At 41.3% G+C, this 26,481-nt stretch overlaps 1 protein-coding gene across 4 annotated transcripts in view; it reads left to right on the top strand.

Annotated features, from left to right (window-relative positions):
* The window catches only part of LOC102226457 (rho GTPase-activating protein 39-like), a 92,941-nt gene that overhangs the window by 22,517 nt on the left and 43,943 nt on the right, over positions 1-26,481 (top strand). Inside the window, exons 1-2 of one of the 4 annotated variants that reach the window (XM_023339620.1) lie at positions 3,327-3,409; positions 16,717-16,780. The exons of 1 other annotated variant lie outside the window; for it this stretch is intronic. Coding sequence is in view for 1 of the 3 variants with exons in the window: in XM_023339618.1 (XP_023195386.1) it covers positions 2,993-3,409 (417 nt within the window). In the remaining 2 variants the exon portion in view is untranslated. Of the gene's footprint in view, positions 1-2,992; positions 3,410-15,924; positions 16,023-16,716; positions 16,781-26,481 lie in introns of those variants that run through there. 2 more of the 4 variants (XM_023339618.1, XM_023339621.1) reach the window with 2 other exon arrangements.

The following is a 26,481-nucleotide window of genomic DNA, read 5'->3' on the forward strand; positions in this document are numbered from 1 at the left end:
TAAAGAGGATGGATGCTCTCTACTAAAATATTTCTTGCCATCTTTCATGTTCTTCAAGCAAACAGTTGAGACAGAGTTGTTTTTGGTTTCACTACTATTTACCTGCTGTTATACCTGCCATCGAAAGTTTTCTTAAAAGATTGTCTGTTAGTCTATATCTCATGTGACCAAACCAGCTGAGGAGATGAAAAGTTAAAACTTGAGTTAAAATGTTATTTTAACTTGAGTTGAGTTAAAACTGTTAAGTTTTAACATTTTAACTCAACAACCTCTACCTAACTAGAGGTTGTACACAAGCTCTAGTTGGGTAACCCCAAGATCACTAGGTCTTCTTAAAAGATAGAGTCTCTGAGAACAGTTCTTAAAGACACAGTGTTTTCAGCAAAGTTGAGCTGACTGTCCAGGAACGACACAGTGAATTTAAAATTTGCCACAGTTTCAACAGGTTGGCCATCAAGTGGAGTCACTTTCAGTTTTTTTTTTAATCTCATTTACTTAGTTCTACATCCTTAAGCAAATGAAAAGGTATGTTCTTTTGTGAGGGAGTTTATATTTTACGGTTCCAGTAATGCCAGAATTAATAATAAATAATAAAGACTTTGTGGTATTCTGATTTAATAATATAATTATATTAGTTGTGTTACCACCCCCACGCCACTAGAGGCAGTATCAGGCCCGAAAAGATGCAACTAAGGAGCAGATTTAGAAGTTCACAGAAAGCTACAGAATTTGTTAAAAACTGTGAGCTACACTTAAGTAAATAAAAGAGAGAAGTTCAAATACATGCTGAGAGTGAAAATCCTTCCTAAAAGTGAAGATATATCACAGATTTCAAAAGAAAATTAAAATGGGGGACCGCAGATACTGTAGGAAATAGCGCCTCCTTCACTTCCGGTGTGTGCATTGGTCCCATTTCTAAATAAGGTATGAGACTGACAGTGGTCCATCCTGACCCTTTCTGTTTGCTGCAGCGAGGTGGACTTGAAACAAACGCACAACAAAAAAAGAGAAATCCTCCAATTAAAATCTCACGTTACTCCATTTTTTTTGCATTTTGTAAAGAAGGAAGTTGCACTAAGTGCCTTCTTAAGATGATTTTGTTTCTTCAGTAGTTCTTGGTGCTGCTCCCCCAAAGGTGAGGAGGTGAACAGGTTTTTTTGACAGTGTAGTGTGAAAGCAAACCGCAGCAGCTGAAAGTGTAATGTTGCAATTTTGGTCATCAGTTGAACTGAGTCTACCGGACCAGCAAGTGTGAAATCACCCTTACGGTGTCTTGGTAAAGGGAACACTTGTGAGATTTGTTAAAATGGCTGAATATCAGTAGATTTGTTAGTGAAGATGGTATATAGCACAAATAGAAATATTCAGGTTTGCCTTATAAGAAACACTTTTAGGTTGATTATTTCTTTGAGGATGATTCTAATGAAGCTCCAAGCCTCTATCAAATTATAGTATGATATATACAGTATGCTATCATGATCTCTGAAGATTTTACTTCATAAAGTGATGGAGGAAAAAAAAATGAATAAAGTAAAAACTGAGGCTTCAATAAACAGGTGAGGTCTTCAGGAAGAACAATTTGGACAAATTTGGTCCAAATTGTGATTTGTATCTTCTCATTTACAGCATATTTCATTTGTAAATCATTACTGGTGTTCATCCATTTTCTTACACCCTTGTCCCTAGTGGGGTCAGAGGGGTGCTGGTGACTATCTCCAGCGAATGTTTCGGGTGAGAGATGGGGTACAGCTTGGACAGGTCGCCAGTCTGTCACAGGGCAAAACAGAGACAGACAGGACACAACCATGCACACACACACTCACACCTAGGGAGAATTTAGAGAGACCAATTAACTTGACAGTCATGTTTTTGGACTGTGGGAGGAAGCCGGGGTACCCGGAGAGAACCCACCATGCACAGGGAGAAGATGCAAACTCCATGCAGAAAGACTAAGGGGCCGGGAATCGAACCCAAGACCTTCTTGCTGTAAGGCAACAGCTCTACCAACTACGCCACTGTGCAGCCTTACTGGTGTTCAATAAATCTAAAATAAAGAAATTTAGATTTTTTTTCAGAGCAGCAACAAACAAAACTAGTGACCAAAAGTATCTGCTATGTTGACCTAGGCCATCTCCAGTTTTTTACCAACCACAATGGGACCCACAAGGCATGATATTCCTGTTTCAGATCATGCATTGTGTCACCTGCACTTACTTCTACTTCTTAATTATTAGGGCTAATAGAATGAGGCCATACTCACCAACTGTTGCACTATCAGCCAATCACAGTCAGCACAAATGGCATTGCTGATGACTGAGAATGGAAGATTAAATGCTTATTTATGGACTATTACTTATTTTAGAAAATACTGTTGTCTACCAGATACAAATATATTTTCTTGAGAACAAAATGCAAAAGTAAGAAAAAATTTGTAAGTCAAGTTTGTGGTAGAGATTTATGTTGGGTTATGTCCTCCTAAAACTTTGGTGTAAAGCGTAATGACATGCAGTTGGAATCCATGAAGTCCAAGCTTTAATTTGATGAGTATTTTGTCTGTTTACTGCAAAGTTTCATGACTTCGCAGTTAGTGGGTCGACATGGAGAAGATTTATGAACATTGATATTATTAATAATTAATTCATGTATGTTGTGTTCAGGGGAGCCATGTCAATTTGAGAGCCATGTTGTAGCCATGGCTCTCAAATTGAATGTGATATGAAACATCACTGTTTTGCCTGGTGGTTAGTGTTTTGTTTTGCTTCTGATCATTCCCAAATGAAAAACTTGAGGGTTGAAAGGGTTCTGTACAAAATGTCAGAGTTTTCACATTTGGAAGCAAGTTTTTGATAAAGCTCTGAAATCAAATTTATTTAAGGTTCAAATGGCAGCAAAATTAGATAAAGTCTTGTTTCCTCAACAAAAATCTGTTTTAGATGGAGATGACACTTTTGTTTTGTCTGCTAAGAATTCTTCATGAATTCTCCTTCTGCAGGTTGGAGTGGGTGGAGATCATTGAACCCCGCACCAGGGAGCGCATGTATGCCAATCTACTGACAGGCGAGTGTGTGTGGGACCCCCCACAGGGAGTTTGCATCAAGCGTACTGGTGAAAATCAATGGTGGGAACTATATGACCCCAACACTTCTCGCTTCTACTACTACAATGCCTCCACCCAGCGAACAGTGTGGCACAGGCCTCAAGGATGTGACATCATCCCATTAGCCAAGCTTCAGACCCTGAAGCAGCATACAGATGCCATTAATCCCCGCTCTACTGCTGGAGGAGAAGGGAGAGGATCTGCGGACAACAGCCCAGGACGTAACAGTGGGGTCAGCCGAGAAGGAAGCACTTCCTCCTCCCTGGACCAAGAGCTTTGTGAAAAGCAGAGCAGCAAAGATGAGGTAGAGAGGTAAGGCTGTGTGTTAGGAACTCTGCTAAATAGGAAACAATACAATATCTGTAACTCAGACGAGCCCTTCTCCCTTGTTTCTCTGTGAGACTCTGCTCATCTCATTCTTCCTGGTTTTCCTCACAGACTCGAACAGAAACACCAGGCTGCTGTTCTTCAGTGCTCTGGGTTCTGCTTCTTATACTATCATATTGGCATTTTAAAGCCATGCAGCCCTGAATGTTGTAACATCATTCATAGAGCCAGCATCAACTTCTTGAATCATTTGGGCCAAACCTAGACTTATACTTATTTTATTGCCATTGCACAAAGACACAATAGAGATATTGGCAAACTGTTTTTTACACAGCACGTCTCTCTGTCTCACACACACGCACACTCTCAAACAGCCCCATCTATTAGATGTTACTGTTCTTTATATGCACGTTTTCATGTTTGTAATAAAGAAACCTATGGGCAAATTCACAGTTATGGGGCTGCAGAGTTTTGTCTGGGACACTTGTGCATACTGCTGATCAGGTTAACAATCAGATCACATAACAGTGTGATCTGTTATGTGATCTGACTTTTTCAACGTTATATGCATTCTCTGTGCTTTGCACGTAAGTCTTAATCTCTTATTCAGAGCTTTTGAATTCTTTTACATTATCGGCTCCTTTAATACCTCTGAGGCATGAAGATCACATCTACCAACAGTCCTGCCACTGAGCCAGTACTGACTCCACTGGAAGCCATGCAAAATCTGATCCACCTGATGTAAATAAATTAACTTCCATCACTGAAGGAGTATATGCCAGCTACAATTCTCAAGAAGCAAAGCAATGCCTAGGATGAATGATTTTTGATGTTTTCATAAGTTACAAGCTGAAGCTGAACTCTGTTCACTTCACATTAGATTGAGCTTTATGAACAGTTAAAGTTCCTTTTCCTTGAAAATGTTTCCCTCCTCAGTGAGTTACCGTCTTCCTCGGCATCCTGTCAGCTCTATCCTTTGCCCTCAGTATCTAATCTTTATGTCCTGTCAGCTGTTGCTGTGTGCAGTTACTGGTGGATGTTAGGTACTGGGGTCACATTGTCCTGTAAATGGATATTCCACTCGTAATACATTAAACACAAGATGGAAGCACCAGCCAGTTCAAGTCTATCATTTTATTTATTTTTATTTATTTTTAACTGATTGGACAAGAATAGACAATTAGAGTCAAGGAGAACTATACATACTGCATAACGACCTGATCCTGACCATGGAAACAAAGTGATACAACCTGAATCCAGCCCTGCATGGACAGTATGTAGGGCCAGATAACACCTGTAGCTTCTACCAGATCTCCCGGCATAATTCTTCAATATTCCCCCGACCCATCCACAACATTCTGATCTCTGGCTCTACAGCATAGTAAACAAGATAGACTAGAATAGAATAGAATTCAACTTTATTGTCATTGCATATATCACAAGTACAAAGCAACAAAATGCAGTTTGCATCGATCCAGAAGTAAAAATAATAAAATAAAAATAACATTTTTATTTTCTTATCAAGAAAATAAAAATGTATTACAAATGTACATTGAAGTTTTTTCTTTTTTAAAAAAATATGCTAAAACTGTAAGCATACGTATATACAGGCTATGAGTGTACAGACCATGAACAGGAGTAGATTATCTATATAGTATATACAGAGGTGACTAACAGCTAAAAGTGCAGGTAAATAAGTGGTATATCAGTCCATGTCAACACGTGTGTATATGAGAATACAGCCATCGTTGTTATTTAGGTGTCAGGAGGTCAAGAGTGTGACAGCTGTGGGAAAGAAACTGTTCCAGTACCTGATGGCCCTAGTCCGTAGGCTCCTATAGCGCCTCCCAGAGGGCAGAAAAGTGAAGAGTCTGTGTGCTGGGTGACTGGAGTCTTTCATGATTTTCCCAGCCCGTTTTAGACACCGCTTCCTGTAGATGTTCTCTATGGCAGGAAGTGGTGCTCTGATGATGCGCTGGGTGACTGTCACCACCTCTGCAGCACCTTCCGGTCCGAGGCAGAGCAGCTCCAGTAATAAACTGGGATGCGGTTGGTCAGGATGTTCTCAATGGTGCAGTGGTAAAAGTTCACCAGGATGTCTGAGGATAGTCGGTTCTTCCTCAGAGTCCTCAGAAAGAAGAGGTGCTGGTGAGCCTTCTTGACCAGCTTGGAGCAGCTGGTCGTCCAGGTGAGATCCTTGAAGATGTGGACACCCATGAACTTGAAGCTGTTCACACTCTCCACCACTGTTCCCTTGATGTAAATGGGTGAATGTGGGTCAGCGGTCCTCCTAAAGTCTACAATGAGCTCCATGGTTTTTTCAGGTTGTTGGTTAAGCACCACTCAGCCAGACCATCCACCTCCTCCCTGTAGTTGACCAAGTTGTCTCATCATTGTTTTTGATGAGACCAATCATTGTGGTGTCATCTGCAAATGTAATGATGGTATTGGAACCTTGGACAGGTTTGCAGTCATGGGTGAGTAGGGAATAAAGGAAAGGACTCATCACACAGCCTTGTGGTACCGTGATGTTTATGTTGATGGTAGATGAGCAGTGGTTATCCAGCCGGACATGTTGGGGTCGACTAGTCAGGACGTCCAGTAACCAGTTGCACATGAGGCGTCTGATTCCTAAGTCTACGAGTTTTGTGAAGAGTTTTGAGGGGATAACTGTGTTGAATGCTGAACTGAAATCTGTGAACAGTATCCTAGCGAAAGCGTTTTTATTGTCTAATTGTGAGCGAACTTAGTTCAGTGCTGTGGAGACTGCATCCTCTGTGGTCCTGTTCTGGCGGTAGGGGTCCAGGATGGGAGGCATTCAACCTCTCTCGAGGCTGCAGACAGGGCTGCCCAAGTTCTCCTAGCCTATCTTCCATTGTGATAGAGCCATTAGTGGCTGCTATCCGTTCTGACTTATCTATTACAGGTATGAAAGTGGGAACAGACGAACATAAACTTGTGGTGTACGCAGACGATCTGTTAGTATTTGGATCTCAGCCATCTAAATCTTTTCCATCTTGGGTCATAGAGTGCAGTTTCGGACTACAAAATCAATTATTCCAAGAGTGAAGCGTTTCCACTTAATATGACAGAGCAGGAGACACAATTACTGCTGGGCTCTTTCAAATGGTGCAATGATGGTTTTACATACCGTGGCATCAAAATTTGTTCCTTGTATGACCAAATTTACCAAAAGAATTACACGTCATTAATTAATGAAACTAAAGCAGAGCTGGAACGATGGATAGATCTCCCACTATCTTTGGTTGGCAAAGTTAACTCAATTAAAATGTCTATATTACCTAAATTTATTTACTTATTTCAATGTGTCCCCTTAAAAGTTCCAATGACATTTTTTAAAGATTTGGATAAAGCAATATGTCTATTTTTATGGTGAAGGTTCCAAGAGTTACGCTTCTTACTCTACAGGCTCCCTATGCTAGGGCAGATTAAACCTTCCAAATTTCAGAATATATTATTTAGCTTGTCAGATTCATATTCTCTGGATGTGGATTTATTCAAATGGCAACGATGTGAGGTGGGTCTCGATAGAACAGGAGTCTCAAACTCCAGTCCTCGAGGGCCGCAGTCCTGCAACTTTTAGATGTGCCTCTGCTGCACCACACCTGAAAAGAATAATTAGGTCATTAGCAAGGCTGGGAGAACTGATCTACACAAGCAGGAGGTAATTAAGCCAAAAAACTGTAGGACTGCGGCTCTCAAAGACTGGAGTTTGAGACCCCTGCGATAGAACAACAAGAATTAAAGTCCGTGTCATTAGCAATTTTTCCTTTCTTGGGTTCAAAAAAGCAACTCTCTACAATTACATCAATTTTAGCTACCTACAATGCATGGCTTTTGTACATGCTCTTTTAAACCTAAACATACGATTGTTGGTTAATACACCACTTGAAGATAACCCCAACATTCCCCTGCCTGTAGCAGATGGCAGATTACAAACTTGGACCAGAAAAGGCATTAGATCAGTCTGCGATCTTTATACCAATAATGTCTTTGCCAGCTTCAGTCAATTATCGGAATTTTATGACTTGCATAATCACAATCATTTAAAATATTTGCAGATCAGACACTGGATTGGAAACATTAGAGATATTTTCAAATAGACCAGAGGAAACCCTGCTTGAAACATGTTTGTTAGATTCCAAACATACAACTACAAAAGGACTTCTTTCTTGTGTTTACAAAATTATTCTTGACTATTCAGCAGCTAATGAAAAGTACTCAAAAAAATCAAAATGGGAATCGGACTTAAGATGCAAATATGATGACAACAGCTGGAGCAGATTACGAAATTCATCTCAAACAATATTAATATCAACAAAACAGGTAAATTCAATTTAATATGCACATATTTTCTCCCTTATATTTTGAGTAAACTTAATGCCGGTATCACTGACAAATACCAGAGATGTAAGACTGTCTGTTGGGGATCTTCTTCATATGCTTTAGAGTTGTGTACACTTGCAAACCTACTGGAATAATATCATTCAGATAACATCAGCAGTTTGTGGGGTTTCTTTAGATTCTGGTCCCAGGGTTTGGATACTTGGAGATTTTATGTTTTTGAAATTAAATTCTTGCAGGAAATACTTTGTTCTGTTAGCATCATCTGCAGGAAAAAAGTGTATACTTAAAAACTGGAAATCTATGGAGCCTCCAAACCAGAAACATTGGATTAATGAACTGTTGTCATACCGCACTACTGAATTTTTTTTCCATTCAATACATGGGACATTGGCAGAGTTTGACCAGATATGGACTCCTTTCCTGGACATTCTCACCAGATTAGATCTAAGAGACTGATTTGTATTGATCTTTATGGTCTTGTTTCAATTATTTTAATATTGTTACTGTATTATTTTTTCTCTTATTTCTGACCTTTCGAGATATATCATGTGTAATGCTAAATGTAATTTTACTGTAATTTTGCTCTGGAGAGAGTTGGTGGGTTTTATTTTTGTAGGTTGTGTTAGGTTTATTCTTCAAATAAACTTTTAAAGAATCTCAAGGACACAAAAACTTGTCTTTTGCAAAAGGGGAGAGGCTTGTCAGACTTAGCTGCGTCAGACGAGCTAACTCCAACCAGCCAGCTCCAACAGGGGCCTGCAGCCCTTCAATATTTATTAACTTCTAAGCATAGGCGTGTCGTCATAGTGATAATTCAACAGCACAGGCAAGTAAAGGAAAATGCATCAACTGTATGGTAACTCGTTAAGACAGCTTCGGTTTACACAGGATGTTACCTATTTTCGTAGACACCTGCAAAAGCATCTGCATATTATCTGGAAACATCTTTAACTGAAAATCACTTCTTGCATAAGTAGAAAACCGGCAGATACATCAGTAAATAAATGTTAAAAAGTATCAATTCCCTATCAGTTTGTTTTGTGAATCAAAAAGAATTATGTACTATTGTGCACTGTATGTAGATTTGGGATGGTTGTACATTCTGAATAAATATATCTATACAAAAAATATTTTTTTTTTTTCCCCAATGGGCAGATGTAGCCACAAAAACCTAATTAAAAAAATCTTGAACATGTTCTTGACAAAAACTGTGAAGGTCCTTTGATCCAACAAAAAGAAAAAAAAACCCAGCGTGAAGCAGCAGATTTGAGAGTAAATCCAAATTCTGAAATTCAGAGTTTGGCCTCACCAGGGTTGCAATTCTTCTCTCCAAACCTTGATGGTCTTCACAATCTCTTCTTCACCAAGGTGAACATGAAGGCTGTCCCCAAGACACAACCTCGAATGTTAGCAATTTTGTCCATTTCTGTGAATTTTCTGTTAACCCTTTGTCCCTAATGGGGTCGGGAGGGTTGAGGGTGTCTATCTGGGTGTCACCAATTAACCTAACAGTCATGTTTTTGGACTGTGGGAGGAAACCGGAGTACCCGGAGAGAACCCACGCATGCACAGGGAGAACATGCAAACTCCATGCAGAAAGACCCCTGCCGGGAATCGAACCCAAGACCTTCTTGGTGCAAGGCAACAGTGCTACCAACTGCGCCACTGTGCAGCCCGTTAGCAATTTTGACTTGTCAATTATATACAACTTTATAATGTTTCTATGTTTACAACTTCTTCTGATTAGACATGTAAGTTGGTGAGTTTTGAATATGTTAAAGCCTCCAAAAAGCTGCTTCTTTTTGCAGAAAAATAAGAAGAAATGTTTGCGATTACAAGAGGCCTTCACAGCGAAGAGTTGCTCTGACCTAATAATGTTTGAAAATCTTTTTTTTTTTTTAAATCTATAGCGGTTATTGAAAACCCAATAGACATAAAATGGAAGTGATACTGAAGCTACATAAATTAAATCTCCCATTTTTCCGTCTGTATCCAGCAGAGATGTGCAGTGCAGCAGATTTAGCTCATCATGCAGGGCCGGTCCAAGGTTGTATGACCCCTTGAGCAGAACTTGATTTAGGGGCCCCTCTCCCTGCTAAGAACATCAACACCTCTAACAGCATTTCAAAATAGATTTAGTAAATTCTGGGAGAAGAGGGTAGTTTAATTGGCCTACCTTAAAAGCAGTCAGTGATAATTGTAGTTTACTGAGATGTACAGGTGCTGGTCAAAAAAAATTATATTATGAAAAAGTTTATTTAAATCAGTAATTCAATTCAAAAAGTGAAACTTGTATATTATGTTCATTTGTTACACACAGACTGATATATTTCAAATATTTTTTTCTTTTAATATTGATGATTATAACTGACAACTAATGAAAGCTCAAATTCAGTATCTCAGAAAATGAGAATATTACTTAAGACCAATACAAAAAAGGATTTTTAGAAATGTAGGCCAATTGAAAAATATGAACATGAAAAGTATGAGCATGTACAGTATAGCACTTAATACTTATTTGGGCTCCTTTTGTCTGGATTACTGCAGCAATGCGGCGTGACATGGAGCTAATCAGTCTGTGGCACTGCTCAGGTGTTATGAGAGTCTAGGTTGCTCTGATAGTGACCTTCAGCTCTTCTGAATTGTTGAGTCTGGTGTATCGCATCTTCGTCAGGAGTCTGGTGTATCGTCAGGAGAGTTTGCTGTGGATTAGAACAGGGATGGCATGATCCTTAAACTGGGTGCTGGTAACTCTGGCACTGTGTGTGGGTGCTAAGTAATGTTTGAAAATTAAATCTGCATCTCCATAAAGTTGTTGAGCAGCAGGAAGCAAGGAGTGCTCTAAAGCTCCCTAGTAGATGACTGTGTTTACCTTGGACCTCAGAAAACATGGTGGACCAACACCAGAAGATGACATGTCACCTAAACCATCACTGACTGTGGAAACTTTACACTTGACCTCAAGCAATTCTGTGCCTGTTCTCTCTTTCTCCAGACTCTGAGTCCTTGATTTCCAAAGGAAATGTAAAATTTACCTTCATCAGAGAACATCACTTTAGATCACTCAGCAGCAGCCCAGTCCTTTTGCTCTTCAGCCCATTTGAGATGCTACTGACATTGTCTCTTGCTCAGGAGTGGTTTGACGCAAGGAATGCGACAGCTGAAACCCATGACTTGCATACTGTATATCTGTGTGTGGTGGTTCTTAAAGCACTGAGTCCAGCTGCAGTCCACTCTGCGAATCTCCCCCACATTTTTAAATAGGTTTTATTTCAAAATCCCCACCAGGGTGCTTTATCCCGATTGTCAATTTTTTTCCTACCACATCTTTTCCTTCCCTTCACTTCTCTATGAATGTGCTTGGACTCAGAGCTCTGTACAGCCAGCCCCTTTAGCAATAACATCTGTGTCTTGCCCTCTTGTTCAAGGTGTCAGAGGTCATCTTTTGGACCACTATCAGGTCAGTAGTTGTCCCCATTATGGTTTAGCTTACAGAACTGGATGGACCATTTAAAGGCCTTTGCAGGTGTTTTGAGATATTTAGCTGATAAGTGTATGGGACAAAGGGTCTTCAATATTGAACCTTTTCACAATATTTTAATTTTATGAGATACTGAATTTGGAGTTTTAATTAGTTGTCCAATACAAACATTTGAAATATATCAGTCTATATGAATATAATATTTTTACTTTTTGGATGGAATTACTGATTTAAATAAACTTTTTCATGATTTTCTAATTTTTTGACCAGCACCTGTATGTGAACAGAGCTCAGACTCATAGATTAAACTCACAGCATCAGATTGTATCTGCAACAATAATCTGACTATGAAGATTATTCTTTGAACTTCTCCAAAGTAAACTAGCCAACTCCTTAAAATCTTACATTTAAATGTTAAGCAATTATATTTACTTGTATGATGAAACCATAAAATCAAATTTACCAGCACTGATATTTTCAATAAAAAAAAATGTTAAATTTACATTGGTCTGTGATAAAATATTAGCATTTATGAGTCACCTGAAGGCCTGCAGGGCCTTAAGCAGCTGCTTCATTCTAAATGTGATCCACAGCACTTCATGATTTTAGATTCACTGACTGATGACTTAATTTGGATTTAAAAGAAGTGCAAATAATTGATGTTTATTTTAATAGCATTATTTTGGATTTATTGTTTTTAAGACTCTTAAGAATTAATTGACAGCAATGTCTTCCAGTAACATAATTACTCACTAATATTTTTACAATTCCTGTCAAATTAACATCTTTTAATAAAAAAAATCCCAGTGGACTGCTAGTGGAACCACCACCGGACTTAGCAAGTTTTCTGGGGGAAACCCTGAACTGGATTCTGGACTTCCTGACCAACAGACCTCAGACTGGATCCACAATCCTATCCTCTTCTTCTCCATCACCCTCAGTCCTGGCTCGCAGCAGGGTGGTCTGCTGAACCCCCTCCTCTTCACTCTGCTGACATATGACTGCTCTGAAAGGCACCCTAGCGGTCTTGCAAAGCACAGCAGTACTGGGACACATCATGAACAGTGATGAGTCCAAATACAGAGAGGAGGTGGAACACCTGGTGCAGAGAAAATAACCTCTGCATCAACATGAAAAAGACTAAGGAGATGGTGGTGGATTTCAGAAGGGACAAGGATTCTCTTCATCCCCTGTACATTGGAGGAGTAGCTGTGGTCTCAAGCTGCAGGTACCTGGGTGTGTGTGTATTCAGTGACCTCACCTGGTCACAGGATACTCTACAGCTGCATCACCGGGTGGCACGGCAGCTGCACTGCTGCTGAGAGGACGGCTCTGCAGAGGGAGGGTAAGGCTGCACAGAGGACTGTGGGGAGCAGCCTTCCCTCCACCATGGACCTCTACAATGCAGGAGGAGGCGCTCTTCATCATGAAGGACTCCACCCATCCTGCACACAGACTGTTCCAGCCGCTGCCCTCAGGCAGGAGGCTGAGGAGCATCTGGAGCAAGACCACCAGGCTGAGAAATAGTTTCTTCCCTTCAGCCGTCAGACTGATGAACTCAAGCTGCATCTAATTCAGCTACATCTTACTTAAAAAAAAACTCAATTAATTAATTTACACACATACAGTATATAGTACTCCATTATTGGGGTTGCTATGTCAGGACATAGCAATGCTTAGGGAGGGCAGTGACTGACTTCTTGATCTGGGATCTGAGTTCCAATTTCATAAGACAAACAAGCAATTGTGAAATTGTATGACAATGAAAATCTTTGAATCCTTGAATCTCCATGTGGCTGGCAGAGAGTAATTTAATCATTTGCTTCAAAACAACCCAGGAGGTTTTCCTCTCCTTCCTGTGACCACTTCCTGACAGTCATCTTCCTGACAGGCAGCTTTCTTCACAAGGGATTTGTATTTATAGTGGAGAAAAAACAAGATTATGATCCGATTTCCCCAGAGGAGGTCTTGGTTTGGAGACATATGCATCTTTGACATTAGGGTAAAACAAATCCAAAGTTTTGTTTTCTCAAGTGGAGCAGCTGACAAACTGGTGAAACACGACAGTGTTGAAGAGAGCGAGGTTTGATTAAAATCACCAGATAATGCCACACAAGAATTGAGGTGTTGTGTCTGTATTCTAGCATCAACTGAACTAATGACATCACATGCATTATTGGCAACAGCTGAGGGTGGATTGTAAATAACTGCTAAAATAACACTGGTGAATCATATGAATGGAAACTTGATCTCAAGAGTTCAATGTCTGACCTGCAGACACGACGCTTCACAGTAACATGAAGTGCTAAATTAACAACAGCCATCACTATCTTCAATAACTCTTTGAAGAATCTGAATTAATGAGCTACAAAAACATTTAATTATCCTTTGGGATTAATAATGTATTTTTGAATTTGATTTAGAATGTCCTGAAATACACCATCTGTTATTCAAAGCACTGCTAATCCACCTCCCTTCCTTTTCCTGCTGCTTTTTCAAACTCTGTCTGCTCATATACACAGTGTTCCAAATTATGCAAATTGGATTTAAGTCTCATAAAGATTAATTTTTTTGTCGTGCTTTTAAATTTATAGATGGTATTGTGTGTCAGGGCTCTTTGAATCACTATAATTAATTTCAGATAGCTGGGTTGATAAGTTTGTCTGGTGAGCTCAATTAAAGGAAGTAGAAGGATGTTCCACATTATTAAGCAGGCCACAGGTTTCAAGCAATATGGGAAAGAGAGGATCTCTGCTGACGAAAATCATCAGATAGTGTAGTGCCGTATGACAAGATATGAAAACATTAGATTTTTAACGAAAACTGAAGCGTTATCGTACTGTGAAGAGATTTGTGGCTGATCAGAACAAAGATAGGTTTGTACAGTTAAAGGCATAATGAGGAAGGTTTCTGTTAGACAAATTCATCAGATTAAGAGAGCAGCTGTTAAAATGCCCTTACAAAGTAGCAAAAAGTTATTTAAAGCTGCTGGTGCCTCTGGAACCTCAAGGTGGAGGATCCTCCAGAGGCTTGCAGTGCATGAACCTACTATTGGGCCACCACTAACCAGAGCTCACAAGCAGAAGCGGTGGCAGTGGGCCCAGCCGTACATGAAGATACATTTTCAAACAGACTTGTTCACTAATGACTGCTGTGCAACCCTGGATGGTCCAGATGGATGCAGTAGCAGATTGGGAATCATGGGGAAAGAGCTGGTCGACCCCTTCAGAGTCCCTGAAGTTGTGAAAATGACCTTAGCAAAGTATATGGACTTTCTGACTGATCACTTTCTTTTATGGTTCAAAAAGAAGAGCCGTACCTTCAGTAGCAAAATCATCTTCATGCATGATAATGCACCATCTCATGCTGCAAGGAATACCACTGTGTCATTGGCTGCTATGGGCATAAAAGGGGAGAAACTCATGGTGTGGTCACCATCCTCCTCTGACCTCTGACCTCAACCCTATTGAGAACCTTTGGAGTTTCCTCAAGCAGAAGATCTGAGGGTGGAATGCAGTTTATATCAAAACAGCAGCTCTGGGAAGGTATTCTGACATCCTGCAAAGAAATTCAAGCAGAAACTTTCCACAAACTCACAAGTTCAATGGATGCAAGAATTATGCTGTGATATCAAAGAAGGGGTCCTATGTTAACATGGAACTCGGTCTGTTAAGATGTTTTTGATTGAGATTTGATTTATACTGTAATAGTTCATGACTTGAAAATTATACTGACCATCATTTGAAAATATCTCTTGCATAATAACTTGGAACGCGGTGTAGTCAGGAAACCTGGCAGAGAGATGTTAGAGTTGGGGATACAATCCTGAAGCTATGTCTGAGTAAAAAAATTATTATACTCTTGCTGAGTCCTTGTCAGGGCTTGAAGTTCATCCATCTTGTTAGCTAATGATCTCATGTTGCCCATTACGATAGACGGTAGAGATGGTTTGAATTTCCTCCTCCTATCTTTCCTCTTTGCTCCTGCTCTGCATTCATGATGCCTCCTTTTCAGCTCCTCTGGAATTTCTGGCATCAGCTGTGGTATAATTTCAGCTTCTCCAATGTTTATCGCTCCCTGTTGCAAACTACGCTGTTGTCATGAAGTGTGGTGAGTAGTGGTGAGGAATACACTGAACAACCCAGGTAGAATGAATGAAGCAATGATTTAATGATGAAAATGAAGCTCAATCCAAAAACAGTCCAAAATCCTGGCAGCACAGCAGAGCAGAATACAAAGGCTCAGCACTGGTAGCAACAGGTTATACCAGTGCTTCTCAATTCCAGTCCTCAGGCCTCCTGCTCTGAAGGTTTTAGATGTGTCTCTGTTTCAGAACAGCTTATCCAAATGATTGCATGACCTCTTCTGCAGTCATCAAGTACTGCAGAAGCCTGTTAATCACCCACAGATTCAATCCAGGTGTGTGGCAAAAGGGGAACACCTGAAACATGCAGGGCAGGGGGGCCTGAGATCTGGAGATGTGGTTTTTAATTCTGTGTTTAGGTTTCTTAGAAAAACAGGTCTAATAGGGAGATTATAGGGATTAGACATCTGGTTCATACTCCAGTCCAGAAGGTGGCGGTAATGCACCTGAAAGTTGTTTGCCAACCGCCATAAAACAAAAAGAAGAAGAAGAAGGGGGGCCTGAGGACTGGAATTGAGAAACACTGGGTTATACGAAGGACAGCAGACGACGGACTGAAAAACACATACAACTGACTAGGACCCGACGAGGAACAAAGGACACAGGTGAGGTTAAATACACAGAGGGTAATCACAGAACGAGACACACCTAGGAACAAACAAGGAGCAGACAGGACAACACAGAGACTCAGAAACACAGAAAACTCTAAATACACAGAGAACTCAAATCAACACAGACAAAAACCCAAATCCTCACAGCTGTTGCATGTGATGATTACGCATCATAATATAAAAGTATGAAAAATATTGCCAAAAATCATTCTAACTTGACAGTATTCTAAACAGGAAGAAGTGATTGTCAAATAAGCCATTTTCCTCCAAAACGGCAGGAAATTCTTTTTCAAGAATTTTTTTCTTGAAAAAGAAAAAATTGAATGGAAGTACAGAGTTACTCCAATGTGCTGCCACCCTGAATGGCTCATTTCTGGCCTTTACTGTTGTGGTAAAATGTTGAAATAAAATGGACATGGTTAGGAAAAAAACAAGAAACAGAAAAACAAATGAAACAAAAGTTGATAGCAGAGCTCAGTGAAACCTTATCCTGCCCTAGTTTTTTTCTCTTTCACTCTAATGTGGGCATAATAACATGTGCAACTCACACACCCTCACACAGTGCCACTATTGAGGCCTAAACAAGAGGATTTGCCTGTGAGAGTATTTAGAATTGCAGGATGAATAAAGCAGCAATCAATTTCACACTTCTCTTTTTCACCCTGTTCATCTGTTGTTCCCCATCCAGAGTGACCCTCCTGCCCTGTAGTGGTGTTGGAGAAGTGGAGCAGACAGACTCATTTATTGAGAAGGTCTGATGAAACTCGGTTCTGTTTGACTAAAGGCTAATATTCCAGTAGACTTAAATCTCTTACTGTTTTGCTTTTTAAGTATTTTCTTTTGTCTTAGTAAATTTGATGACTGTTATGCATTATTTGAGAATGTTATACGATAATGATATTTTGTATTGTTTGTGTCACGGCTCCGCTGAGGCTGAAGCTCAGGACAGACAGCCTCCTTTGCTCAGCATGACAGCTGGGATTAGATACAATCTGTAGGCCGAATACAAGCCAGTGAACATCCTTGAAAAAAACTCTCTCTCCCTAAACACAGACACAAGACAAACAAACTACTATGTAAACTCAAACTTGCATCTAAAGTAAAATATCACTAGTAAAATGAATACGAGTATCTATGGCCTTCAATGGTCTGCATGTTTCTGTCAGTACCACATTTTGTGGTACTGACAGAAAGTGACCTGCTTGTGTTGGTGCCAAAGTTCTGACATGTCAGTGAGTGTTTTACATCACAATGGAGGAATCTTGACCTCTCTTCTGGCCCCAGCACCCCAGTCAGATTGATATTCAGATTCTGTCCTTTAGTTTTGATCCATTCTAATACAAAATTTTGTCAAGATAATATCTTTCAGAGTTTTAAAGTCTGAGAAAAACATTTGATATATTTTTAGATCATGCAGAAATCTTTTTGAACATAAAAGGTTCTTTCTAATTAAGAGCAGAAAAAAATTAAAGAATTAGAATATAATATAGTAGTTGTCGAAATTAGGGCAAAGTACGTAGATTGTACACTTTTGATCAAAATTTATCCAAGGGGAACCACCTGATTATTAGGAATTAATAGCCAACTGGTCACTTTGTTAGTTATTGTTATATGAATGAATATTACAATAAAACAATAAATTGAGTGAATTTGTTCTCTGGTATTATCAAACAGCAAGTGCTGCACACATTTCTAGATTAAACACACAAAAAAACTTCTCTCCAAAATGTGAAAATTCAGAAACAAAACACTTAACTGTCATTTAAAATCCTAAAAGTGCATCTTTCACTTTAAACACATGTTGAAGCCTTTATATCATAGCATTTCTGAAATTCACATTTTCAGTGAAAAAAGGCCCATATTTCAAAATAAAAGTTGCTAGTACTGCCTCTACCTAGGCTGCCTTCTGCTCCACCTAAAAATAGCACCCCTAGCTACAACTGCTAATGACGTAGATGGAGGAGAACTTTTCGCACTGTGCAGCTAAAAACATGGAATAAGACCTGGAGGAGGTGACCAATCTCAAGCATTAAATTGGCTACATGTTTAAGATTGAAGGCTCACAGGTGAGCCAGAAGCTAGAACTATTGACAGCATAGTAAACAAAAATTATTTAAATTGTAGAAGAGCTGATATTGGAATGTAAAACAACATGAACACAGACATGGAAATGCCAACTTCTGGGAGAATTTAATTTTGGAAATCTTTACATTTACAGATCTTTTTAGTGAGTATATCTACTAGGATATGAAACATAAATAAGCATGCATACAAATAGGCAGAAAAATATTCATACCTCTGGAAAATTTATCAACTCTTATTCCAGCGATGCTCTTCCAGGTCAAAGCTTTGACTCTGGCTTTGTCTCTGCTCCCCATCAGCGTCGTTCTTCCCCTCGCTGCCTCTGCTGTGTTCTAGTGTTACTGCAGTGGATTTCAGCCTGATTTTGTCATTTCTTCTGGATCCCATCTACTATTCATTCGGGCTGCTTTCACTGTAAGCTTCCTCGCAGAAGTGCGCACTGTAGATTGCTGTGTTAGAGTACCACTGTTAGTGGTGAAATCTTGCTTTCCCAGCTGGATGAATCTCACCCAATTCTTAAATAAGTTTTTTTTCCCAGTTGTTTTTTTCCTCCTCACCATGTCCAGACCAAGTACAGCCCGAACAGCTACAAATAAGCAGGTTTTAGCCGAACTTGAGTGAAAAAAATAATAATAAATTCTGTGGCGTTAGCAATGAAACCACAGCTGTTTGGCTGCGGTCAGCTGTTTGGCAGATGTTCGTGTTCCATTTCTCTCCTGTCAGGATCACAAACTGGATTGAATGGCTGGTCAGTCATGACATGCCACTGTTCCTTCCCTAATCCTCTCTGATTAGACTGGTGAAGAGGCATTCTCAGCTAGTAACCACAGCTCTGGTCATATTCTGAGTTGTCAGTGTCATCACACTCCACATCCAGTCTCCTCAGATCACTAGCTTCTGAACTTTTTTGTGCGATTTCCTGATGACCACTGATTTTGAGGCATCCTGAAGTGTTTCTACAGGTAGGTCACTTAAAGGAAGTCACAGGTTTCGATAGAGGGTTCTTGTTTTGTTTTCATCTCCACCCTCAGGATTAACCATGTACACAGGATTCTCAGATACTTGTTCTTTAACAACATAAATAATCTTCTCCCAATATGACCTAACTTTTCCAGGTCCCCCCCGCTCTCCAAGGTTCCTCACCAGTACACGGTCTCTAAGTTGGAGTACTGCCCCTTTCATCTTCTGATCGTAATATGACTTCCCTCTAGCACTTGACTGCTTGCTGTTTTCTTGAGCGATGAGGTAAGCCTGGGACATCCGTTTTGACCATTTTTGTACATATCCCCTGGGTGTTACTGGATCAGTTTCTATAAACAGCCCAAATAAGAGATCAATTGGCAGCCGTGGGTGGTGGCCGAATATCAAATAATAAGGTGAGAAACCAGTGGACTCATGTCTCGTACAATTGTACACATCTACAATTTGCGGGAGATGGTCCTTCCAATGCTCCATCTCCTTTTGTGACAGAGTCCTTAACATTTGGAGCAATGTACGGTGAAACCGCTCAGCAGGGTTACCTTGAGGGTGGTATGGTGATGTTCGGGAGTTGCCAATGTCTGACAGCTGGCGCAGAGTGCGAAACAGCTCCTTTTCAAACTCACGTTGCTGATCATGGTGTACTTTAGAAAGGAACCCAAATCGTGGGACAAAGTCATTGAATATGCGCTCTGCTGCAGTCTGCCCAGACTTGTTTCTTGTTGCGTATGCTTTTGCATACTGTGTGAAATAATCGACTACCACCAGGATGTACTGATAACCTCCTCAGCTGGCTTCAAGGTGAAGGTAGTCGATACACACAAATTCCAGAGGGGAACTGGTTGTAATGCTTCCCATTGGTGCATGAGTGTGACTGACAGGCTTTTTTTGCTTAATACATAGATACTTATGGGGCCATATTCCTCAATCTCTCTTTTCATATAGGGCCAGTAGAACCTTTGCCTTGCCAGATTGAGGACCCTCTCAGTGCCAACGTGACCCATATCATCATGGAGATGTTTCAGAACAAGAAACTTGTACTTTATGGGCAGGACTAACTGCTGTCTTTCCCCAACTCGCCTGTAGAGCAACCCATTTTCCAGATGCAGCTCTTTCCACTTATGTAGTAGCTTCCTTCCTATTTATGCCAGCAGTTTTCCTTTGCTCTTCTGTTGGAATTTCATTCTCTTCCTTCAGCTTTACAACTTCTCAGATAATCGGGTCATCTCTCTGTGATTTAATGAGTTCATCATGACTCAGTGTTGGCAGGACATTTGACTGTGGAGAAGTGTCAAGTGAAGAAACATTAAGTGCCGCCGCCCAGGTAACATCCCTCCTCTGAGCAGCTTTATTTCCTTCCCATGTTATACAAACAGCCACACGTGACAGCTCCTCAGTGCAGGATGTCATATACTTCTCCATATGCAGTGGGATGCGGGTTAATGTATCAGCATCAACATTGGCTTTTCCCGGTCGATATTTATCAAACCGGAAATCAGACAGTTCTCCCACCCACCCATACTCATGACATATGTGAGGGTATTATTGTCTGTATAAATTGTGAAGTGTGGAGCGTAGTAGAGATAGTCTCTAAACTTATCACACACTGCCCATTTCAAAGCCAGAAACTCAAGCTTCCTACTGTGGAGGTTATAGTTTCTCTTACCTGAAGTCAGTGTCCTTGTCCTTGTCCTTGAGCCATAACTTATGACCCTCAACTTTCCTTCTTGTTGTTGGTAGAGAATGGTTCCAAGCCCCCTTTCAGATGCATCAGTGTGTAGTACAAAAGGTAAGTTGAAGTCCAGGTATCCTAACACAGGTGGGGTCATGAGCACATTCACAAGTCGCTATAATGTTTCTTGATGTTCTTTTGACCACTCCACAGGTGTGTTGGAGGGCAGTTGTGGTCCCTTGGACTTCACTCTCCCTACTGGAACCACTGAGCTTCCAGATTTTGTTTATAGCAGTTCATAGAGAGGTCTTGTTATACAGGAGAAGTGCTGTATGTAAGACCGGTAATAGCTCAGGAAGCCCAGGAGTCATCGAACATCACCCACAGTCTGCGGTGCTTTATATTTTAGGGATGACACTGCTTCCAGATCTTTTGGGTCGATTCGCACACATTCAGCAGAAACACGCCTCCCCACATAGCGGACTTCTTGTTTGAAAAGTTCAAATTTTTCTGGTCATAGTTTTACACCATGTCGTTGTAGTGCCTGCAGGACCTTGCGAACTCCCTCAACATGTTCTTCAAAGGATTTTGCATAACAGAAGACGTCATCGAGATATGGCAGACAACACTCGTCCCTTAAAGAACCAAGTGTCTCCTCCATACTCCTCTGAAAGGGACATTGAATAGACCAAATGGGATCTGGACCCATTCATAAAGCCCCCATGGTGTCACAAATGCAGTGAGATGTCTGGATGTTGGTTCAACAAAGCCCTGATAGTACGCTTTCCTCTGATCCAAAATAGTGGACATACAATTTCCACCAAAGGTATCCATCAAATCTTGTATCCTAAGCATAGGATGATGATCAGGGACAGTCTTTTGGTTTAACAGACGATAGTTGATGCACAGTCGCAGTGTCCCATCCTTTTTTCTCACACACAGGACTGGAGCTGAATATGGGGACTTAGATTTTATTATCCACCCTTGTGCCAGGAAATCTTGGATGTACTCTTTGACTTCTTTTAGCAGTGGTTTGGGTACACCGGTTTATGCTCTCTGAACAGAAATATCATCTTAGCAGATATGTATCTGTAAATATATGTACAGCAAGTGTGCCACAGTGCAGTTGTGCAAAATTGGACTGATTAGTGCAGAACAATGATTTAGCTTTTATTGTACAGTGAGATGGCATGTGGCAGGAAGGATTTCCTGTATCTGTCCCTACGACAGCGGAGCTGGAGCAGTCTATGTGAGAAGGTGCTCCGCTGTCTGACCACTATGTGGTGGAGAGGGTGCTGTTTATTGTCCATAATAGACAGAACCTTCTTCAGTGTCCTCCTCTCCACCGCAGTTTCCAGGAACTCCAGCCTTAGTCCCAGTACAGAGCCAGCTTTCCTGATGATTTTGTCCAGTCTATTAGAGTCACTGGCTCTGATGCTGCTTCCCCAACACACAGCAGCAAAGAAGATGGCACCGGCAACAACACTGTGATAAAAGGTCTCCAACATCTTGCTGCACACATTGAAGGATCTCAGCTTCCTTAAAAAATGGAGTCTGCTCATCCCCTTCTTGCACACAGCGTCAGTGTTAGATGCCCAGTCCAGTCTGTTGCTGATTACAACTCCCAGGTATTTGTAATCCTCCACCTCCTCCACCACTTCCCCTTTGATCTTCAGTGGCCGTGAAGATGTCTTCTTCCTTCTGAAGTCAATCACCATCTCTCTGGTCTTACTAATGTTGAGCCTCAGGTGATTCTGCTCATACCACTTCACAAAGCTGTCCACCAGTGTCCTGTACTCCCCCTCCCCCTCTATCCCCTATACACCCGACAACCGCTGAGTCATCAGAAAACTTCTGTAGGTGACATGACTCAGAGTTGTACTGGAAATCAGTGGTGTACAGGGTGAAGAGAAAGGGAGAAAGCACAGTTCTCTGTGGAGTTCCTACGTCACTGACGTAGGAATTCCACATCAGACAGGACACTGCCCAGACAGATAAACTGTGGCCTGCCTGTCAAGTAGTCAGTCACCCAGGAGATCACTGAGTTGTTGACACCCATCCTCCGCAGCTTCTCACCCAGTAGCAGAGGCTGGATGGTGTTGAAGGCACTGGAGAAATCAAAGAATGTGATTCTCACAGTGTCTCCTCCACCATCCAGGTGCGACAGTGCTCGTTGCAGCAGGAAGATGACGGCATAGTCCTCTCCTAAGTGGGGCAGGTAGGCAAATTACAGGGGGTCTAGAAACATCCTCATCCTAGGCCTCAGCTGGGCCAGGACCAGTCTCTCCATGACCTTCATCACATGAGATGTGAGAGCAACTGGTCTGTAGTCCTCTGGGTCGGATGGCCTTGGCTTCTTGGGAACAGGAACCACATGTGATGTCTTCCACCACAGCGGGACTCTCTCCAGCCTCAAGCTCAGGTTGTACATGTGTGCCAGTACAGGGGACAGCTGGCCGGAGCAGGTCTTCAGGATCTGTGTTGTAATGACATCAGGTCCTGCAGCCTTCCCCTGGTATAATCGTTCCAACTGTCTCTTAACCTGGCCTGTAGTCACCGTTAGCTGGGGGTAGGTGTTGTTGTCTGCAGCGGGGAGGAGGGGGGGGATGGGGGGCTGAAGGAGAGGTGGTGTGCAGGAGAATGCCGGTAGGTGGATTGAACAACTTGGGGCAGTGTGGATGTGTGGGGGAATGGTGGTGGTAGGGGAGTAGCAGGAGGTGAGCTAAACCTGTTGAAAAACTGGTTAAACTGGTTTGCTCTCTCCAGGCTCCCAGATGTCTGTATGTCCTTCCCTTTCATCCCAGCGATGTGCTTCATTCCTTTCCACACAACTTTCGCACTGTTCTGCTCGAGTTTGGACTCAAGCTTCCTCCTGTAGTTGTCCTTGCATGTCCTCAGTGTCTCTTTGAGTTCACGCTGGACTCTCCTCTGCTCCTCCTTATCTCCAGACCTGAAAGCCATCTTCTTTTTGTTTAGAAGTGCCTTCAGGTCACTGGTAATCCAGGGTTTGTTGTTGGAGAAGCAGCGCACGGTCCGGGCTGGCATGACAGTGTCCTCACAGAATCTGATGTAGTCCGTGATGCAGTCAGACATGTTGTCGATGTCCTCCCCATGAGGCCCACAGAGCACATCCCAGTCTGTCGACCCAATGCAAACAGACCAGAGGAGAGAAGGTCGCTGGTTATAAAGTTATGAAATAAGCAAATTTGCTGCCATTTTACTAATTAAGCCCTAATAATATCTATTTAACCTCTAGAACAACCTGGCTGCAGACTGAGTTATAGATCAAAAACTCAAAGGGGTTAACTCTATATAATAGTTTGATGTTAGCACCTCCGAGACCTAGAATTATAAGACTGGAATATCAAAGAAAACTCAGTAGCTGCTGGTAGGGGCCATTCAGGGGCCTCCAGACATTCAGGGGCTTCCAGACACTCAGGGGCCCCTAGAAATGGTTTAATTGTAACACAGACCATAGATCTAAACCTGTAGCATTCATTTATAGAGAATGACAATGTTATTAAATTTTATTTAATGCATTCAGCTGAGAAAAATAAATAGTACATTTAGGATTTAATTAGGACGTTTACTTTGTAAAAGTTTAAAGAATCATCTTGATAGTTTGATTGTTGTGTTACCATGGCTACAATATGGTATAAACTTTGTGTTTAAATTGGGTTTGTAAATACATCACAGCAAACAACCAATAATCAGTGATTGATTTTAAACTCTGCCAATAAACCTGGTCTCCCTCTCACAGATTCACCTTATCTATATCTAAACATGTTAGTGATGTTGAGGTTCTTAGTAGGAAGAGGAGTTCTGTCTAAGGCCCCATATTACCTTGGGCCGACCTTGGAGGAACAGCTGCTGTGATGCGCATCTCTGGAATCTGCCTTTAATCCCCCGGTGGCCCCTGTCAGTTTGATTCATTTCATTGTGGCATGTTTGGCTTTATGCTGCGGTTCTAATTATTGCTACAATATTTTCTCTGACGTTTATTTTGTGAACTCTAAATGCTCTGGGCCGAATCTTCCTTTAACACTTGAGGTTTTGCAATAACTTCTATTTACAGCCGCTCACTTCCAGCCCAGGTCCCATCAGCAGCGGCTTTAACCCACCTCGTAGAAACGTTAAGGAGAAGCAGAGCGAACAATCAGCAGATGGTACCAGGTGGTACCGGGGCTTTGATCTGCATTGCGACTTGCGGTGACAGTCGGTACCATGTCTTATATCAGGATGTCTGATATAAAGATAGATATTCTTTATATCTGTCAGTGGACCTACTCAGACTGCCTGTAGTGAACTGGGCATTTAGCAGAATGATGAAGTTAAAGTCAGAAGTTTTCTCTGCAGCCGAAGCATTTCTGTGTTTAGGGGCGAGGCGGGTTTTGTCCCGTTATTGCAAGGACGATTATAAAAATATAAATAGAAACAGTTTTTCTAACATCAACATCAGACCTACGTTTTCATTCACAAATGAAAAAATATTCTTGCCTATAATTTGATAGTTAAGAGGACACAGATCCGCCCCTTCCTCACCATGGACCTGTCATAAGGTGCGGGTGTAGGTGGTGAGGCAGACGCTGTAGACCCAGGATGTAGTGAGAAATGATGGTTTTAATAATGAATATCAAGAATTACACAGTCCAATAATGTCCTGAATACCGGGCAGCACGGCCGAGCGGAAGCCAGGGCTCGACGCCGGTAGCAACCAGTTACACAAAGGATAAGACGACGGATTGGGCACACAGATGACAGAGACTACACGCCACAATGAGACGAGGACCCGACAAAGACACAGGCACACAGGAGACACTAAATACACAGGAGGTAATTACGGGGACGAGAAACACCTGGGGACCATCAAGGGGAAGACAGGACAACATGGAAACTCAGAAACACCGAAACTCGAAATAAATACACAGAACATGACAGGACCCGGAGTCTGAACATCATGGAGTCAGAGAAACTTATTAGACTGAGGGCAGCCAGACTAGTTTATTTTTACTAAATTATTATATTTAGCTAAATATTATTGCTGAGGGGCACAAACAGGCCTTCTGACATACAGATTAAAAATAAAAATAATAAAAACAAAATAATAAAAAAATACTCAAAAAGGGCACTAGGGACATCAAGGATAAAAAGGGCAGGGGCTCAAGCCCTGCTGGAATGATGATGTCTTGTCTTCAAACCTTGAGGCACCCCTGTTGTATGCTGGGTTTTGTGGTGGATATGCAGTTCACTATTCCCTCAGCTTTGTCTTTTGAGATTGAGATGGCCCCACAGAGTAAAGTTATGAGTGTTGGAATGAGCTTGTTTTGTTCTCCCAGGATCAGTTCCTCCACCATATTGAGACCAAGTAGGGGTCTTTCAATGGGCAGACTGCTCACCAGAAAAGGCACACTAATCAGCAGATTGGGGTCTTCAATTCCAGGCAGACTTACAGTTATGGCAACCTATCCATCAAATGGAATCAGGTCCCCATTGACAGCATATACTTGTAATTCACTTTCATCTTCATTGTTCAGTAGTTCAGAGAGAGGTCGTATGTCAATATTTGGCAAATGTTTGTTTTTCCAGGTGTGCTCAATCATACTGACTTGGGCCCCTGTGTCTAGTAATGCATTAACGGCAAGTCTATTAAGGTAGCATAGGATCAGATTTTTCCTCCCAATCAGCCACGCAACCTGTTCATTTTTCTTGATTAGTGAGTGC

Source organism: Xiphophorus maculatus, chromosome 9 (genome assembly GCF_002775205.1).
Source record: "Xiphophorus maculatus strain JP 163 A chromosome 9, X_maculatus-5.0-male, whole genome shotgun sequence".
Classification (NCBI taxonomy): domain Eukaryota; kingdom Metazoa; phylum Chordata; class Actinopteri; order Cyprinodontiformes; family Poeciliidae; genus Xiphophorus; species Xiphophorus maculatus.